The sequence below is a fragment of the Teleopsis dalmanni genome, chromosome 1 (genome assembly GCF_002237135.1).
Source record: "Teleopsis dalmanni isolate 2A chromosome 1, ASM223713v2, whole genome shotgun sequence".
Taxonomy (NCBI): Eukaryota; Metazoa; Arthropoda; class Insecta; order Diptera; family Diopsidae; genus Teleopsis; species Teleopsis dalmanni.
The window spans coordinates 163087633-163107710 of NC_051846.1; the positions used below are offsets into that span (position 1 = coordinate 163087633).

Consider the following 20078-nt stretch of genomic DNA (forward strand, 5'->3'; position numbering starts at 1 on the left):
GCGATAATTAATATAATGTATGACCAACAAAAAATTTTACTGGTCCTAAACGTTGACAAAACTCGTTGAAAAATGCTGAATAATGAACTGAATTAAAGCAAGTGTTTAACTTTCTGATGAGTTTTAGTATAAGAAAGACGCAAACTCTCTGAAAAGTAATTATTAACTAAGAATCCTATTGCTATTTACTTGGACCTGGTCAATTCTGTATTATAGTGAGGATGCATAAGTTTTAGGAAAAACTTAGAAACTAGAAAGGATCCTAATATAAAAACAACAGACTGAGCTTTGAAGAGCAAAAACAAACTAAGAGATTCATTGATCCATTTAAGTTAGTCTCAAAAAAACTCAACGGTTTTTTGGTCTCTAGAAACTGTAATGCAATATCGAAAAAACTGCAAAGACTAGTAGTTACCGGTTTCGATAAATATATGTTTTGAATGTACTCTCTGTAAATGACCAAGACTTAGTAAAAAAAGACAGATTCAATGCTTGTTGGGATGCTATCGTAAGATGTGCTCACATTTATTTCAACTCTAATGATCAGCTTAAATAACCTGGGTTAGTACACCTGTGTAATTAGTAGTCCACCTGAATTACGATGTATAGTATTACCCACTCAATAGTAAGTCTACTTCATACTGAAAACTTTTTCAATGTCTGATTGAAAATGATCTTCAATATCACTTTTTCTTATATTAATTCCATAACAATATGCCAGATAATTATCAAATATTCATAATTTTATATATATAGATATTTTGCTTTATATATTTATGCTTTATATTCAAAGCTGATTCTTCAACTCTCTTTTTTACTTTAAAGTAAACTATTTCTGATTAATGAATGTCTTAATATTCTGATTTACTGATTTTAACTCCAAGTTTAATATTATTTATTTATTAATAAATCTTATTATTTTTAATTTTGTTTGCTTTGTTTTTAAATTATCTTTTATCTTTAAGTTTTCTTGAAATTTCGTATTACAAAAGGAAATTATTTCCTTCAATTCACATTTTTCCAACTGCAACCGATTTTTTCTTGGTAATACCTCATGCTTAAGCGTCTTAATCGGGCAGGCATAAATTATAATTTTCTACAGTTTACTCCTTCCCATAACAAAATATCTTCAACGTTTTTGTATTTTTGTATCTAAATTCACACAAATTAAAATTCTTATTCTGTGTGTTGTTGTTTTTTTTTTGTTATTTGTTATTTGTTTTGTTTTTGTTATTGGCAACGTTTTGCCTGGGTTCGTGTTATGAATATTCCTCCATAGAATTTCCGTGTGAGAATTTAATAAAGTTCTTGGAGGTTAATTTTGAATTCTAGTGTAAATTTATATTTTGCTTCTCTAATAAAAAATTATTTAAACAGAATTTTTAACATTTCCTGTCTATGACTGAAGACTTAACGTTCAGAAGAATTTTGTCTAATTTATTAAACATTTTAAATGTGGATACAGCATAGACGTTTAGACAGATATATATCGTTTATATAAATAAAAAAAATATTCAAACTCATTTTTTTTCGATTTAAGTTAATTTTTTTAAAATATTAAATAAAATTCTGTGTTCAGTAGAAGAGATTTGTAATTTTTCAACCGTCAGTAAAAAACTCATCCTATGGTTTCATAGAAATTAATAAATTTATATATTTACTTTTATAAAAAAAGATTTCAACATATGTTTATTCATACAAATTGTAAACTGATCATTTTTTTAATTAAAATATTAAATTACAAATTCATTTTAACAAAATCTTACACATATAACGAAAGAAATTGACGAAAATATAACGCAACAGAAGATAACAAGAAAGTTTAAGATAAATGAAATATTAGAACGAAACCAGTGGACCAACATTATTCCAAACGCCTATCATTTACACTTATTACTGCTTTGCTTATCCATTGGTTATAAGAAACAGCTGGAATAATTATCTTCACTTAAGGCAGTTGGGTTTACTGAAAAAATAGAAAACATGGAGCAATACATTTTCTGTAGCACAAAATGTAGTGCTTTACTTTATCACACCACCAGTCATCATCTTTCTGGATTATCTACAAAATAGGTAATAGTCTTGCACATGCTAAAACAGGGTATTATTTTTTTAAGTTGCCGACATCTTCGCAGTTCAGTATACTAAAACCATACCTTCTTTCTTAGTAAAACATAACGACATTACACGATTGGTAATAAAAATTTGACAAAAGTAAAAAGTTTTAACAAGAGCTAAGGACTTGAAGAAGAACTGTTTTCATGATCTGAAAAATATTCAGTTTGAAGGAGATTATGCTGTCAGAGATAGCTGCATTATCTGTAGGCATGGAGTCTGAAGAGCTCTTTCAGATTCAAACGGATTCTGCAACATGCATTACTGTTATGGATGGCTATATTGTTTTCAGATTTAGAGTTGCGCTGTGAATAGAGCAGTTTGTATGATATTTTTCTTAATAAAAAATGATTATTATTTTCGTATAATATGTTTATTAATAAAATATTGTCGATCTTTATTACCTATGTCACCATCGATCATACAAAATGTGTTCAAATGGATAATATATGTGTATGCAAGTGATTTAAACATGGATTTTACAAAGTCGTAAAGATATATATCTGTATGCTGCAAGTAAAATGAATTCTTTCGTTCTCACTATAAAAATATATCTCACTATTTAATGTAATTCATGCATATATTCATTTAGAACGTATTAACTATATTTTTAATTGGATAATGTGCTTATTTCGAGCAATTAATGCCATATTCCCAATATCTTCGATATTGGAGAACCATCTCCAACAACAATCTACTTACTATGACCACATGTAGAAATCGTAGTACTAGTAGAAATCGTAATTGTATAAAAAAATTGTGAAATCTGGTTATAGGTATCTAGAAGTTAATGCCATATTCCCAATATCTTCTGACCAAGGACCATCTGTAACAACAATCTACTTAATATGACCGGATCCGAGCTAAAAGAAATAGTAAATGGAAGTATAAAATGGCGTATTTCATACGTATTAAAAAAAATAACAGAAACAATGAAGATCATCTTTAACAACGATCTACTTAATATGTACACATGCATAGGTAGTAAAAATCAATACTAAAAGGATAGCGATGGATAATTCATATCATTTGAAGAACTGCCTCAAACATTACGAAAATGTCTCTTGAATGAAACCCTAAAGGATTTTATAAACTTCGCACTACATGGTTAAGATGTATTTACATAGAATATCGGTAACTACCATGCATCATATATTTTTATCAAGAGACGTCACAATAACCATTATAATAATGATATAAATATTTTCAAAAATAAAACTAAATGAAGTAGAAAATTATAAATAAAGAAATCTTAGTTAGCTATACTTAAGACACTAAAAAAATTTGAAAAAATTTATGTAAATAACATCTGTATAAATATATCCAATGTTGAAACACATAAAAATAGTTGTAGGTGGTAAATATTAGTTAAAAGATACTTGAAGTCATATTTGACTCTAAATAAGAACTTAATAAGAAAAAGTGTTTGGCAACAGCACTAAAAATTACAAAATAAAAACAAAATTCCACAAAAAATATCTGTAAGAAGCATATATAGACTTTTAATTTTCATAAGAAATATAATTGTTAAAAAAAACAACAAAAAGATCACTCGTTCGTGCTCAAATAAAATTCCACTTTGTTAAAGTGCTGCCTAACTGCACTAAAAATGCAAAATAAGCACATAAAGACATTTTTGTAGTAAACATCTGTATAAATATTTGCAATGTTTAAAAGTTGGGATGATATTTTATTGATACTTTATCTATACTATCTCTCGTAAGTGTAAAAGTCAAACGCTAAAGTTATGAGTGAAGGTGAAACAATTTCAATAAAAAATACTTAGTTAAACATTTTCTCTTGCATTTTTCTGCCAAATATTTTCACCATTTCGTTTATAAAAATTTTTATTAAGAAGAAAAATTGTTATTGGCATAAAAGAAAATAACACTTTTATGATATTTAATTTATGTGAGTACTTGTATGTTTTTAGTATGTACCATAAAAATTAAATAAAAGGCTTTTTCGGTTTAGGCTTTCCTTTCACTGAGCTCACAGCTTAAAATTATTAGTTTTCGATTTGGTTTATGTATTTTATTAACTAAATAAAATTTTTTTTTGGGGGGTTTTAATTATTTTCACTTACCAATGCTTTAAGATACGCATTTTTGTATATTTTTAATCCAATCAGAAATGAAAGTAAACCGAGAAGGTGTATCCAAGTTTGTGGAAAATTTTTAAGAAAAATCTACTTTCGTGCATAATTGTATTAAGATACTTTTATTATTTACATTATATTTTCTTATAAGTAATATTTTGTTTTTTTTTTGTGTTTTTTTAAGTTAAAAACAATTAATTTTAATAGTTGAGCTTTATTCAATTTGAATAAAAGCGAAACCGTAACGGAAAACAAGAGTTGGTGTGCACCCAAGACTGGAAGTGATATCACAATTAATTATTTTCTTTAATAAAAAAAAAATGTTAATTTATAAATTTTATTCGAAATTGAATTTGAATTTTATTTAATTTTTTTTTTTTTTGTGCAGTGCACCATTTGCAGTCAAAAAATTGTAAAAGTTGCGCATGTGCAACTTTTTATTTATTTTATAATTTTATATTATTTTTCACTTAAAATATTTTCACTTTCATTTTTTACAATTTTTTCAAAATAAAATATTTTTTACTCATTATTTTTTTATTTTTTTATTTTTTTTTCTTTTCTGTGAGTTATGCGAATATACTGATTTAATACCTATTTGATTATGCAAAATGGTGTTTTGTTTTCATTAGCCAAATATGGCAAAAAAAAAAAAAAATTGTGTACTCTTTCAAATTTGTTCAAAGCAAAACATGCAATGTAATTTCAAAAATGCCACAGAAATAGTAAAAATAAATGAAAAGCTAAAACATGTTGCATGCAACTTTTTACCATATCAGCAACATTTTTTTTGTTGCCATAATTGCTGTTTTTGTTGCTATTGTTGTTGTGAATGCTGTTTTTTTTTGCGTTTCTTGCACCATACGAAGAAATGCAACTATTTTAATGGCTTAAAATGGCACTATCAACGCTAAAACGCAGTGTGAACGTAATCTTTCGAGTATCAAAAAGCCAAAATTAATTATTATTTACACTTAATCCACACTTAAGTCTGCAGCGTTTGTGTCGCATATAAACAATTTAAGCCGTTTTGACTTGCTAAGTCAGCACATTTAATTACAATTTAACGAGCACACTTCTAAGAACGGCTTATTAACACTATTATTCTTGTTGTTGTTGTTGTTATTAGTTTCATTATATACTTAATTCGTATCCCTACACCTTTTCGTACTTTTCGTACTTAACACAAAATATGTCGCACAAAATAATTCAAATAATTTTAATCCGTTAAATTAGCCCGAACTGTCAAAACGTGATGACATTCCTGTTTTTTATTTTCTTCTTCTTTCTCTATTTAAGCTCGGATTGCGTACAAGCGTTGCTCTAAAAACGTAAAGCATCCAATAATCGAACACAGAAAGAAAACACAATCAAAAATAACAAAAAAAATAACAAAAACAATAACAACGCACATGAAAAATAAATAAAACACCCAACGAAAAAAAGAAATAAAAAACGTTAACAGTTGTGCACGCGCAGTTTGATTGTTGTTGTCGCTTGTTGCAAAGTCGGTTCAAGACTAACATTGCCGCAATCAATGCTCAGCCACAAAAGTCCATGTACGTCCATCTAAGCGTTCATTGGTGCGGTTAGTTTTTGAATCGTATCACTTCAGTTTAGTTCAGTTCAGTTCAATTCACTGCTGTCTGTGTAGTTTGTAGATTTGTGTTAACCGAAACCTAACCAAACTACAACAGAGCAAATCGCCGTATCGCTATGCACGTACAGAGCAGCCAGCAGTCATACGAACTAACGAACGAACGAATACACAAAAGCAAAAGAACAGGTACACAGGCTTCAATGACTGACGCTTTCTGAAATAAAATATCAGTCCAAATACTCAGCTTACCTGTGTCTTATATGAACACTGCGAGAAATTATTATTACTTTATAATTTAATTCTAATACTGAATAGTAATCTTATACTGTAGTATGATTGCAATTCCCAATTAACTGCAATTAACTGTAATTGCAATATTTAAATTAAGTGTTTACACTGTGGCAATTAATTAGCAAACAAAAAAAAAACAAAAAAAAAACCTAAAAGAAACAGCATAAATTAAAAATATAATTAAAGATTAAATATAATTAAATTCAATAATTAAAATATTAAGGACAAATAATAACCAAATGCCACAATATATTTGCATTTCCCAATTAACTGCAATTAACTGTAATTGCAATATTTAAATTAAGTGTTTACACTATGGCAATTAATTAGCAAACAAGAAATAAAACAAAAACCAAAATGGAGCAGCATAAATCAAAAATATATTTAAATATTAAATTTAATAAAATTCAATAATTAAAATATTAAGGATACTTAAACTACAAATAATAACCAAATACAACAATATGTTTCTATTTCCCAATTAACTTCAATTAACTGTAATTGCAATATTCAAATTATATGTTTACACTATGGTAACTTTAATAGCGAACAACAGAATGAAACAAAAAACGGAAAAAATAGCAAATATCACAAAAATTGAATTTCATGAAATTAAATAATTAAGGATAATCTAACTTTGAATAACAAACTGATACTACAATGTATTTACATTATATATTTACATTATTCACAATGTATTTACATTATAAGCTCGTAATATAAACATGGAATAAGGAAAAAATTTATAAAATTTCGGTTACTCAAAAATATATATCTATTAAATGATCTTAAAGAAATTCATGCTAAGTTTGATCGATCCTATTGGTCAGGCGTAGAAGCAACGTTTTTATCCAGGGTCACACAAAAAACCCATTATTTGAGCTTAAGTGTGGTTTGGTGCCAACGTCACTACTTCAAACTAATTAAAATTTAGAAATTTTGAGGTTTATCACTCCATTGAGAAATAATTGAAAGAGTTCTATGGTCACTATTCAAAACTTATCTGAACTTATAGAATCTGTTGTTCATTGCTCCGTAGACGAATTCTTATGATAGTGTACCTCTTTGAAAACAGTTTAGTGGATGTAGAAACAGTTTTTTTTATTAAATATATTGTGCATGTGAAAATTTGAATATATATGTGTATATTAGTATATGCCCCACTTAAATGACAACAAACGTTCAGTTACTCAATATAGAGGGCAATTGAAAGCATATATTATTTTATTTCTTCGATTATTTTTTTAATATTTTTTTACCTACTTTTATAAAATTATTTTTATCTTCTATTTATAATTGAAAATGTTAGAAATTTTTGACCGAGTTTTAAACATCATCTCACTTCTATATCCCATTTTTTTTATACCCTGCACTTTTAATGCCCGTTTTAAAAAATTGTCCTTTTCGTTTTATTCCGGGTTTTAATACTGTTAGCTAGCACTTTGTCGTTTACTTATTTCAGTGCATGTTGTAAAACAGAAGAATTGAAAATTGACTGGTTGCATGATTATAGCTGAAACCTTAACATATTAACATTTCCGGACAACCGGAAGCTCATTCTAATTCGCTTCAGGGGCATATAAACAAAAAGGCTGGCAGGCATCTCAATATCACAGATCTAAACCGTCGCCGTCATTGAAAGAAACCACATGATCTAATTACCTTTTAACTTAAAGTAGAGGTTTTAAAAATTTCTTGGCTTAAATATATGAAAGCATCAAATGCAGACTACTCGTCAGTTTCCTTGTAACTAGTTATAGTGTTAGAAAGTACTATTATTGTTACCTATTTTAAAAATATTAGAACATTATTATAATTTCACAATCTATTCCACCGATCCTTAGAAAACGGATTTGGTATACATAATAATATTGGTATTATTAAGTATACCAATTTCTATACTTCTAAAGAATAGTATTGACATTTAATAATTAAAAATAAAAAATATAATTAATTAATTTAATTATTCTACAGTCAGTTCATTATTTTGTTATCACACAGTAAGTGAATTTGTTAAAGAACTTTCACAGCAAATTTACAAAACTCCAAGCTCGAACATATAAGTCAAAAATGGCTTTGAATCAGTTGGCTTATGAATACAGACTCTGAGCTTCAAAATTGGCAGGGCACGGTTTTAACCCTTGATTCTTGCAATCTCAAGATATGATTTACGATTAATTAAATATAAATAATTCCAAGACCACTGATGATGTGTATTTGGCAATACTCGAAAAAGTTGTATGGTCAGCCAAAAATTCAATTAATTAAAAATAAATAAAAATTTTGTTGTTACACTTCACTACTGTTCAAAACCTCTATAATATTATTTAAGAAATATTTTTCAGTGTAAAATATGAGTATCTTTACTTTAAAATATTTTTTGGATTGTGTTACTCCTGCCCTTCGTTTGTATGGCGAGTAAAAATATCAACAATAGCAGTTCTAAAAGGTACAAAAATAATAATAACGAGCAGAAAGCACTTCTCATTTTGGTTCCCTTTTCGGTTCATCATTCTATATGCCATACATGCCGTACATAAACTCGTAAAGGTATTTCTGCTACCAATTGCACAAGCGGTAAGAGGTTGGCATAGCCGGCAGCAGAATTTATATGCGCATACGATAATAATGAATACTTGTTGTACTCATGGAACACACTATGAATTACTTGCCGCGGGACCGAACGGCCTGAAAAACCAAGTGCACACATTGATTGAAAGTGTCCAGTTCAGTGTTCAGTCATTGCTCGAAGAATTGTGCGCACCTTTGACTATGACAACAACCAGCACAACAACCAACGAGAAGCGGTTCCAAACAGGTAGAAATGTTGTTGCCTGCAACTGAGGTTCAACTTTCCGCACGTTGCCTGTTGATAATTTTAATTTCGTTTTTACACAAACAACAAAACAACAGGCAAGATACTGAAAGAAATGTATCTCAAAGATACAATCACGGCTCTTTGTGTATATTTTTTGTGTGCTTCTTTTATGTGTTGTGTGCATTTTTTAGTTTTGAGTTATTATGACGGATTTACCTCTCGTTATGTTCAAATTTGGTGGAGAGGAAAAGTAAAAATAAATTTTTTATTGTTGTACAATTGTTGTTTTTTATTGTTGTTATTTGTGTAGATTTTCATTTTATAGTTTTGGTATGAATTACATTTGGCATTACTTAGGCATATCTATGCGGGTATCATTGAAGCCTATTAATAATGACTCAGTCGAAGTAACTCTAGGGACTTGTAAGCAAACGTAAATAAACTTTCCTTAAAAATTTGTTTGGTTTTTTTATGGTATGAATACAGTGATAAGAAGATAAATGTAGTGAAAAGATATATAATTTGAAGCAAAAAAAAAAAAAACACAGTTTACAAATTTCCCAAAGGAAAATAATTATAAATTCATTACAGAGAAATCCGTCGAGTATGAACTCATTGAAGGATATAGAAATTCCCATTAAAATTAATTAGAAAATAAAAAATTTTCTCTTAAATCTTAAATTTTTTCTTTTAATTGAAAATATTTTAGTTTTCTATTTTGTCTTTTTTTTTGTTAATGTATCTTCTTTCTTCTTTTTAAGGCTCTTCTGATAGTTGGGTAATCAGTCAAAAATAAACTAAAAATATTTTCATAGTTTATCACTTCACAAATCTGTTGAAACTTAATCAATTATCTCAGCCTTTTTTCAAAGAAAATTAATGGAATTATGTGGTAAAAAGTCTTAAGCCCTTTGGATTCTTCATTTGTTTATTTTTTGTTTATTTATTTTTTTTTTTGTTTTAATTAAATTTTTTATATTCTTTGAATTTTCTAAGCCAGGTTTAGTAATTTTTTTTTGATTTTTATTTTTACTTAAATGTTGTCAAAGAAATGGTATCTGCTACCGCACGATTGCGAACGTGTCTCTAAAACTTTGTTGAACCTACCTCAATCTAGCGAACTTAACAAAATACGAATATATGCACTTAGATATATGTATATATATTAGATATATATACTCGTATATGAAAGAGTAGCAAAAGCAGAAAAATTCCATTTAAAGAATTAATAACTATGAAGCCATTACGACTGAGTACTGCATTCGGTTGCTTGTTTTGAAGTTTAAAGTCTGCTCATTTGGCATGCAAGTCACACTCACACACTTTAGTATTGAATTTTTCCTTCTATTTTTTAAATTTTTCATTATTATGTGCAGACATTTATACTATGGAGACCTTAACGTACAAAGTCCAGTCAAGTTAGTTAAACATTAAATAAATAGAAAATATATACTTTTAACCATGGATATTAAATAAAATTCATTAAACATAGAGAATAGAGTCTGACGGTGGAAGCAGTTGCGTTTGAGCATAAGTTGCTTTGGTGATATTTTTTTAAGAACAATATTTCATCAACTGGAACACTATGGTAGAAAACTAAAGGGTATGAAGGCACAAAAGTTTACTGGTAACAAAAATAGGAAGAATCATCATAACAGCACATAGTAAATAAAGAAAATAAAGAGAAGCTCAAGGGGTGCAAACATATAAATATGGTAACAGGTAGTTTGGAAAAATGGAAGAGGGGAAAATTAAGAGCATTCGAAAATAACAAAAGTCTGTCTAAATAAACTATAATAGAAAACTTCACCCAAATTGGAAATCTGCAGGATTTAGAAAAATTTAACAATGTGAATTATAAAAGAAAGTTTAACACGAATTGGGAATCTATATGATTTAGAGAAGTATATCTGAGCTAAAGCAGAAAACTTCACACGAAACAAAAATCAATATGATTTAAGGATGTATATCTATATTAACTATTTCAAAAAACTTCACCAGAATTGAAAAACTGTATGATTTAAGGATGTATATCTCTATAAATTACAACATAACTTCACTCGTATCAAATCTATTCTATATACGAATATGAAGAGTTGACATATGTGAACTATGCCGTGGTACACCCTTAGCTGGTTGACCTCATTGAGTACTGGACATGTTAAGAAACACATTTGTAGATCATGTCTAGAAGAAAAGGAGACAGCGGTAGATATATGGTATTGTGCCAATGTCCAGCACTGGCAAGCAAGAGGATGACTGTCTTGGGACACCATTGGGTTGGTGATGACTTGGCAGGCAACCTTAAGTTAAATGAGCTGCTTGCAATAACAAGAGATGTACTTATATGAATATGTATATGGAATACAAAAGAAAACTTGATGCGAATTGGAAATACATAAGAATATGAAGGGTATATGTATATTCTCCATAATAAAAGACTTTACATGAATTGGAAATCTATATAAATATGGAGATTAGATTTAAAAGAGTTATGAAGATTTAATTTTTATAAACTATGCAGAGTAAATTTATGTGGACTTTGAAAGAAAATATTACATGAATTAAAAATATAAACGAATATGAAGAGTAGATTTATAGGTATGAACTATGAAAGAACTCTTCACACGAATTAAAAATTTATATGAATATGAAGAGAATATCTATAAGTATTGTTATACAAAAACTTCATCCGAATCGGAAATATGAGTATTGAAATTAGGACTATCTATTAATTAAGGCTTGAAAAAGATTTTAAACCCTTTAAGTTTTGTGCAGTAACACAATAAACCAATATTTCTAAGGACATCTCTAGATCATCATAGTAATTTAAACTAAAACTGATAATGTCTTGCTAATGAATCTATAGACAAGCAGGAAAGGAAGGTTCTCAAGTATCAAGAATGTGAGCAATCGGAATAATAAATCTTTAGTAACGATTTTCAATAAAACTCTAAATAATGTAAAGCAAAGAAAAATCGTTCTAAAGTATGAGGGATAGAAGATTGTAAATAAAGGAAATTAAGAAAGAAAAGTACTTAAACAATTAGACTCTTCCTAAAAACTGTCGAATAAGTGTTTAAAGTATAAAAAAGATACTATACGATCGAACTCATTTAGCTGATCATCGCTACGTACTGGAAGCACATACTCTTTAGGGGTCTCGGCATTTTCTTTTTTTGGATTAACAAACACTTTATTAAACTTAATACAGTCTACTCAAACAATGTGTGTAAAGGGTAAAAAAATTTAAAGCACTCATAACGCTCTTAACTGCATAAGATAATGAAATAATCATTTTTAACTATTTAAATCATTTGTGATATTTTATGCTACTAGTGAACAAATACTCGTTTGTTTTAATTCGTAACTAAAAACAATGAACTCGTTTGTTTGACGAATATTTGTGGGTCTAATTGACGATATTGTTTAGGCAATGACTTTTCAACTACCTCAGTTATTCCGAAACAAAAAAATATATATTTATAAATAAAATATAAATAAAAATGAATAATTTAACAAGAAATAAACTAAAAACTATGCAAGACTAGTCATTTTAAAGTAAAATGATAACCAACAACTGCATAGCGTGATATGCTTATGATGTTTAGACTTTGATGGTTGATGCTTTTTGGTTGCAATTCCAATAGCAAGACCAACCTATCATTGAAAACGTAATCATGGACCTCTGTAAGTATCAATTTCCTTTTTTTTCTCTCTTATTCTTTATGGCAACATGAAAACGAAAATGAAAACAATTTTTAGCGAAACAACATTTATGGATTTTCAAAGCAGTTGTCACCAACGTCTCAATGTCGCCGTCAAAATCGCGCGCCATATTATTGTCATCAACACCATCGCCGCCAGTACAGCAGTCATTAGCATGATGAACATTGACAACATCAACGTAATGACAATGATCATGTATCTTCACCATCCTCATTCGTCAGCAGTCATCATTACAATCCGGGTCTACAGAGAAGAATTCATCTTCGCTGCGCGTCTTATTTCACTCCATAAAAGCAAAGCAAATATTTGTGTCGAAAAATATGCGCGAAGGTGTAAATAAATATTTCTGCTTTTTTCCTTCTATATTTACAAACATGTACACTCACTCATGCATACATACATAGATACTTGTTCAGCATGAGCTGGAATAGTTATGTAAATACCTAAGTATGTTATATACTTGAAAAAAAATTCTAAATTACAGGGTGCACAAGTCATTATCATTGTTAGTGATAAAGAGCAAGTAAATTGCTCCAATAATGTTGGAGCAATTTAAAAGCAATTTTTCTCTAAAATATTTGCCTGGTAGACAATTTATTTTACGATTGTTAGTAACTCTGAGAGGTGGTTTTAGAGTAAACGATTTTGGTATAAAAATCGGCAAATGCATATATTTATGTAGAGAAAACTTCTAAGATTATATTAACAGTACTCGTATTACTTAAAATTTCATTTTAATAGATGTTTACGGACCAGTTTCAGTACGAAATTATATGCCCAAAAAATATATTTAACATAATTAAAGGGTATAAACTTTTCATTCATTGTAAATATTTTAAGATAATAATGCAATTATCATCGATGTTTTAAGCAACTGTCATTTTTTTGGTAATAATTGTATAAGAGTACAACAATTGAATAAATAGTAACTAAAACTAGCTTTATATGTAAAATCAATTGTTTAAATAATATAAAAATATTAAAAAAAAACATAAAATAACATTAGTTATAAAACTAATTAATCAAATTAAAGTAAAATTTTTGAGATTCTGGCAGTCAAATTTTGGAACTGAACGCTGTCAAATTTTGAAAGTCTTAGCTGTCAAATTTTGGAAGTCCTGGCTTTTATATGTTGAAGCTTCTGGCTGTCACAATTTCAATTTCTAGCTCCTGTCCATCAAATTTTCCATTGAAGCTCCTGTCCATCAAATTTTGAAGCTCCCGGCAGTCATATTCTAAAGCTCCTAGCTGGCAAATATTAAAGCCTCTGGCTGTCAAATTTTAAAGCTTTTGGCTGTCAAATTTTAAATCTCTTAGCTGTTAAATTTTGAAACTGCTAGCTGTCAAATTTTGGAGGTGAAGCTCCTGACCATCAAATTTTAGAGCTTCTGGCAGTTATATTCAAAAACTCCTGGCTCTTGGATCTTCTGGCTGTCAAAATTTGAAGCTCTTGGCTATCAAATATTTGAACTACTAGCCGTCAAATTTTGAAGTTCCTGGCTTTTAATTTTTGGAGCTCATGTCTGTGAAAACTTGTTACAACCACCATATAGCCCTGGTATTGCAGAGTTATATAAGCCTCTTTTTTTAATTATATGCAATTCCTTCAAGACGTAAAAAATTTATTCTAAATAGACGACTGATATAAGCGTCTTTTAAGAAAATAATCCAGAAATCTATAACAAAAAAAAAAAATGATGGCACTAACTAAAAATGATAAAACTTTATCCAACCCAATATATAGCATTCTATTAAACAAGTAATTTTATATTAAACAAGTGGCATATCCCTCTTACCAGTCTCCATGATTCTGATCCGTAAATTTGATTTCTAATACAAATTACGTGCTATTAAACGGGCAGTTCTCTTAACCCATAAAATTGTGGGTACCGACACTATCTGCTTAAGAGAACTTTTACTATATATAAAAAGCTATTATATCTCTTCTAGTAAACAATATTAAACAACTTGAAGGCATTAGAGTCGAAGATGTTTTTACTTAAAAAGATATTTATTGACCATAACCACACCAATATAACTAAAATAAAATCTTTTTCGCTATTATATTAGTCTTCAAGTCGAAATTTCAAGCGGTCTTATTTAAAACAATCAATGATCCCAACATTTTGTGTCATATTAACCTCATTGAAATATTCAAAATAATGGTACACCTAATGTAAATTATAAAGTTGGGTTAATTAACAATATTTATTACCTTCTAATCTTTTTATGGACCATGACACTAATTCTGCGTAATTATTTTATAAAAATTAATTATAGAGATATACTTTTAATCCATAATTAAGTGTAATAAAAAATGTTAAAAACCATCTATATAAAAATAAAATAAAAAACAATATCTGTTGTTATTGTCATGGTATGTGAGAAATAATTTATTGCAGGCAAAAATTTTGGTAGTTCATAAAATTGAGCAAAATATGTAACAACCGATCTTCCTATTTTATATATATTACAGCTTTGTTATTCGGCTTTGTTATCACTTCTTTGATTTGGTTCGACTTATAATCAAAACAGGCATGCAGAAAAAAAACACATCTTATTTATTAATTTCCAAATTTGAAATTCTAAATTTAAGTATCCTCTTCTTCAGAGAGGTTTTCACTATCACTCTTATCTTGGCAATCGATCAATTCATAGACATTTAAAATTTTTTTGATTAATGGATCGTGACATGCATCATGTGGTTCTTTGCACAATAGTTGAACATAACGCAGTTTGGCAAAGTTCACATCATACTCCTTACTTAAACCTTCATGCATTATTAGAATATCCAAGAGATCATTACGAGCTTTTATTAGTGGATCGTCAATAATAGAATCAGAAAAAATTTTGACATTGGAAGCACCGCCAGCAATATTTTTTGCAGAACCTTTACTGGCACATGAGGTTTTATCTTTAGGAATACCTTCAACAATATTTTCAGTTATACCATCAGTAGTACCTCCAATAGCACCTTCAACGACAGCTCCAACATCACCTCCAATAGCACCTTCAACGACAGCTTCAACATCACCTCCAATAGCACCTTCAACAACAGCTCCAACGGCACCTCCAATAGCACCTTCTACAACACCGTCAACAGCACCTTTAATAGTTCCACCAACAGCACCTCCAAGCGCACCTCTAAGTGCACATCCAATATCACCTTCAACTGCACTTCCAACAACACCTTCAATAGCTCCTCCAACAACTCTTCCAACATCACCTTTGATTACACCTCTAATGGCAATTTTAATAGGACCTTTAGTAACATTTTCAATATCGTTTTCCCCAGCCCCTACACTAATGCCCCTAATTACACCCTTGGTAAGCTCTGCACCCACACCTTTTGCAATATCCACACCTTTATCAACATTTTTAATAACACCTTTTACTGGCGATTCACAACTGGTTTGTTGAGGCTCTTGCTGTATATCTTTTACAATCTTTTCAGGTAATTTTCTTTCTTGACTTCTAATACGATTTCTAACTACTACTGATTTTTCTTCTTTTTTTTTGATTACATGTTCAGTTCCTTTCTGTTTAAATTCTGAGTGGTAACCTTGAGGTATTTTAAATGGAACAAGATATTCTTTTTCCATAGGAGTCAAATCCGCATAACGATATTTTGGCGAACAATCTAGGTTCTTACGAAAAATATTTTCAGCCACATTTAGTTGTTCGGTTTTAATATCATTTCCCGCTCTTTCTTCCTTTTCTGATTCCATGAGATCTTTAGATTCACTTGATTGGAATCCTGAACGTAGGCGTGTCATATCTAAAGTCGATGGAGGATCATCTTTTTCGGTGGTTTGTAAAGTGCTATTACCAGAAATACGCCACTTCATCTTTGAAAGGCGAGCAATAGATATATGATTCGGATTTCCTTTAAGAATATCTATTAGTGTTTTTTGATCTCCAATTTCAACCATTTCAGTACTATCATCTTCACTTTTGTTCTGCTGCTTTTCACTATTCTTTGCTGGTTGAGGATCACACTCAGTTTCACTTGAAACTGACTTATCATTAGGGATAATATTTATATCCACATCTTCATTAAAGGTTACGGTTTTGTGTGAAGTAGTTTTTTTCTTTCGTTTTGAAGATTTGCCTACCGGTGTAACCGTAATATAACCACAGCTTTCACGCAAAAGTAGAGTTTGTTTTTTGGTCTTTAAAATTTTTTTCAATGGTTTCTGGCTCACTGGTTTTTTTCCTTGATCCGCATTAGGTAGGGAGGGTTTAGTTGCACTAGCTGATGGAAGATATGCATTATCTGATTTGCACTTGAAAGAGTTTTGCTTGCTGCTACGAGACTTGCTTTTTTTGTTCGTTTTAGTTGTTTTGTTTTTAGAAGACATATTTGTAAAAATATAACTTCATTGAAGTGGTATTGATTCGTGAAATAAAAATTTTGAAAGTTGGAACTTGGAAACAGAAAAAATAATTTGGAAATCAAAAGAGATATATTAGATAAAACTATATTTTGACAGGCATAATCTTTCTAAAATTGAAAATGTATTCTAAAATAATTTGATTAAGTAAATTTCATGGCTATCTATATTAAAGTGAATATTAAATAGTATACTACATATATTATATTAAGCCGCTGTTTAATAATAATCGCCTCAACCTCAAAAATAGAAAGTTATTATTTACTCTAATAAGTAGGCCAGCACTCCTGTACGGATGTGTAACTTACAACAAAGCCTCAATTACTGCTATAAAGCAATTACGGATAGCATAAAATCTGGTTTTAAGAAGACTAATCAAGATTTCTTGGTATATTAGAACAACAGACATGCATAGAGATCTAAGAATCGACTCAGTGAAAAAGTATATCAAGGACAGACCCCTAAAATTATTCACAAAAGTTGATACGTTGCCCAACCCCGCTCTAACAAACATTAAATCCACCTCAGGACACACAGGAAGATATGCTGATCTACGGTCCGTCATCTGTTAGAAAATAAATAAATAATAATGATTCTAGTACAGTTAAAGTTAAGTGCGGGGCAGGGATAATCCCCCCAGCCACAATAGAATAAAAGTGCGCAATAGCACTAACTCAAATCACAGCAACAACAACATATATGATATGAAACCTTACAGCAGATGTATCGGATTGGGATCCTTTTTTATTTATAATATTAGAATTAAACGTTAATTCTAAACTAAATAAGAATATTGTATTAAACATTTTATGTAACTTCGAAGGGAAGTAACAGGCAATTAAATAAATTTAATTTTAAATAAATTTTTAACAACTTTTAGAAAAGTTTTTATTAAGTCTTCAATACCATATAGCATATAGTACTATAAACTATCCATTAACGGACAGAAACTATATTATCAGCACTCCACTGAGTTGCTGGACATGCAGGGATCTTGGGAAATGTGTTGTATGCCGATAACTTCTCGGGAAAAAAACTTCAATAGCAATAATAACGCCTGAACAATATTGCAAAATAAACAGGTGAGTAAAAACTGAAGTGCTGAGGGATTCAAAAAATTAAAAACCGGGAAGAAAACCTCTGCAAACCTTGAAGATTTAACGGACAAACTGACAAAACACCGCAGTAACATTTAAATTGTACAGACCTCCATGTGTAGATACTCTGTTCAAGAACTTGAGCTACCAGAACACATATTAAAAAACTGGGATGCACAGAGATGTACAGAGAGACAAAATTACTTGGAAACTCACTCAATATCAGATAAATAATTAAAATGTTAAATCTACTCGACGTTATTGTGTTCTATACGGTAACGCGTCTGCATAAGTGTATAAGTTTATTGTACTAAATCTCTTGGTCACAACACCTAACATACAATGCACAAACATCAAATAACATAATCGGGAATGAAAGTTTGAGATTCAGCACATCCCTCTAAAAGTTTTAAAAGACATTAGATAATGATAATGATAGTAAACAATTGAATAAGACGGAATTTCCTCATGGCAGAGAAGTAAAGAAGGAGCAGAAAACACGGATGCATCCCGACAGGAATTGCTCGTAACTAAAAGGGTTAGGCAAGATCGGCAAAGATGTAATAGAGTTAAGAATTATATGTTGGAATATGAAGTCTTAAAACTGTAACGACTCAGGACTAAGGACTATAGCAAGAAAAAATGCGAAAGTGACTGTATACCCAATAATGATAATGATAACGATGATGATGATGATTGCAAACCTTTGAATAATACGGAAGTGCTTCACGTTATATTGCTCAAAAATCGCCCAAAACTATGAGGACTAGACTAAGTGGAAGAAGATGCTCAAGATTATAATAAGTGAAGACAAAGATTATAGTAAGCAAAAAACAGAAAACTTCCTATTTCCAATGATACTAGTATACTATTAGACAATAGTTTACTAACTAGTTTCTATCACCAATAATATTAGTAAGCCTTTAGAAAATACGTAAACAATCATGTTGGATTGCAATTGAATTCACTCTAAATTATGATAGTTGGTCAGAATGCAGTAGAGTAAATATTCAAAACTGCAAGCTCAAGATTGTAATGAGTGAAGATGAAGACGAAGATGATAATACGCAAAAACGCATATAGGGCTACCTTTTCAGTGACAATGAAGAGAATTACGATGAAAGTAAGCAAATGAATAATACGGAATATTGTACTACAACAGAAGTCTCCTAAACAAGCACGACTTAAGCAGAATTGTCTAAAACACAGTTCAGTTAAGAACTAAATATTAAATAAAGAAAACCCGATTTTATGACAAATGGAAAAGAAAACCAATATATAGGGTATAGCACCAATAACATGGATACAATTACCTCCAAATAATGACAGCAAAAATTGAAGAATGCGAAAACTCTTAGTGTAGATTAGTCAAGTTTGGACAAGATATAGTACAGTATGGAATAAGGTGTTGAAACATGTAAGCTCAAGATTGTAATGAATGAAAATAGCAAGGATTCGGATAGGTCGATACTGACGATGATGACAGTAAGTAATTGAATAATAGTAAATATGCTAACTTATGCTACTCGAATTATCTTTTATGAATATATAAAATTACCTTTAGAAGTTTGTAAGATTCTCCAGCTTTTTGGATATTGCACAAATTTTTGACTGTGAAAAATATTCCAAAAAAAAATTATATCCAGATATTTATATAAAAATTTCCAAATAAATTTCTTGATAGTTGTTAAAATTTTAACCAAAATTCAATAAATAAAAAGGTGACTACGATTTAATAAAATAAGTTTATATGAATAAATAATTTTTCAATAAACGTTTATTAAATTGAATGTCTGTCAAATAAAAGTTTTCTCAATGTTAACTTTAGAAATTACAATATGTTAGAAAAATACATATAGACATTTATGAGATACATATATACAATTTTGCCAAAAGTGTTTTACTGCAATTTGTTAACAAATATTATTGTTTCTAT

General features: G+C 29.5%; 2 protein-coding genes across 3 annotated transcripts in view; both read right to left on the minus strand.

Moving 5' to 3' along the window:
- Positions 1-20078, minus strand: part of LOC119669758 (serine-rich adhesin for platelets-like) — a gene marked incomplete at its 5' end in the record, with an annotated part of 110951 nt that overhangs the window by 76846 nt on the left and 14027 nt on the right.
- Positions 15013-19781, minus strand: LOC119669760. The gene is made up of 2 exons (XM_038079775.1): positions 19701-19781; positions 15013-17078 (listed from the first exon to the last, which is right to left on the minus strand). The coding sequence occupies exon 2, from the start codon at positions 17010-17012 to the stop codon at positions 15243-15245; it is 1770 nt and encodes a 589-aa protein (XP_037935703.1). The 5' UTR covers positions 17013-17078; positions 19701-19781; the 3' UTR covers positions 15013-15242.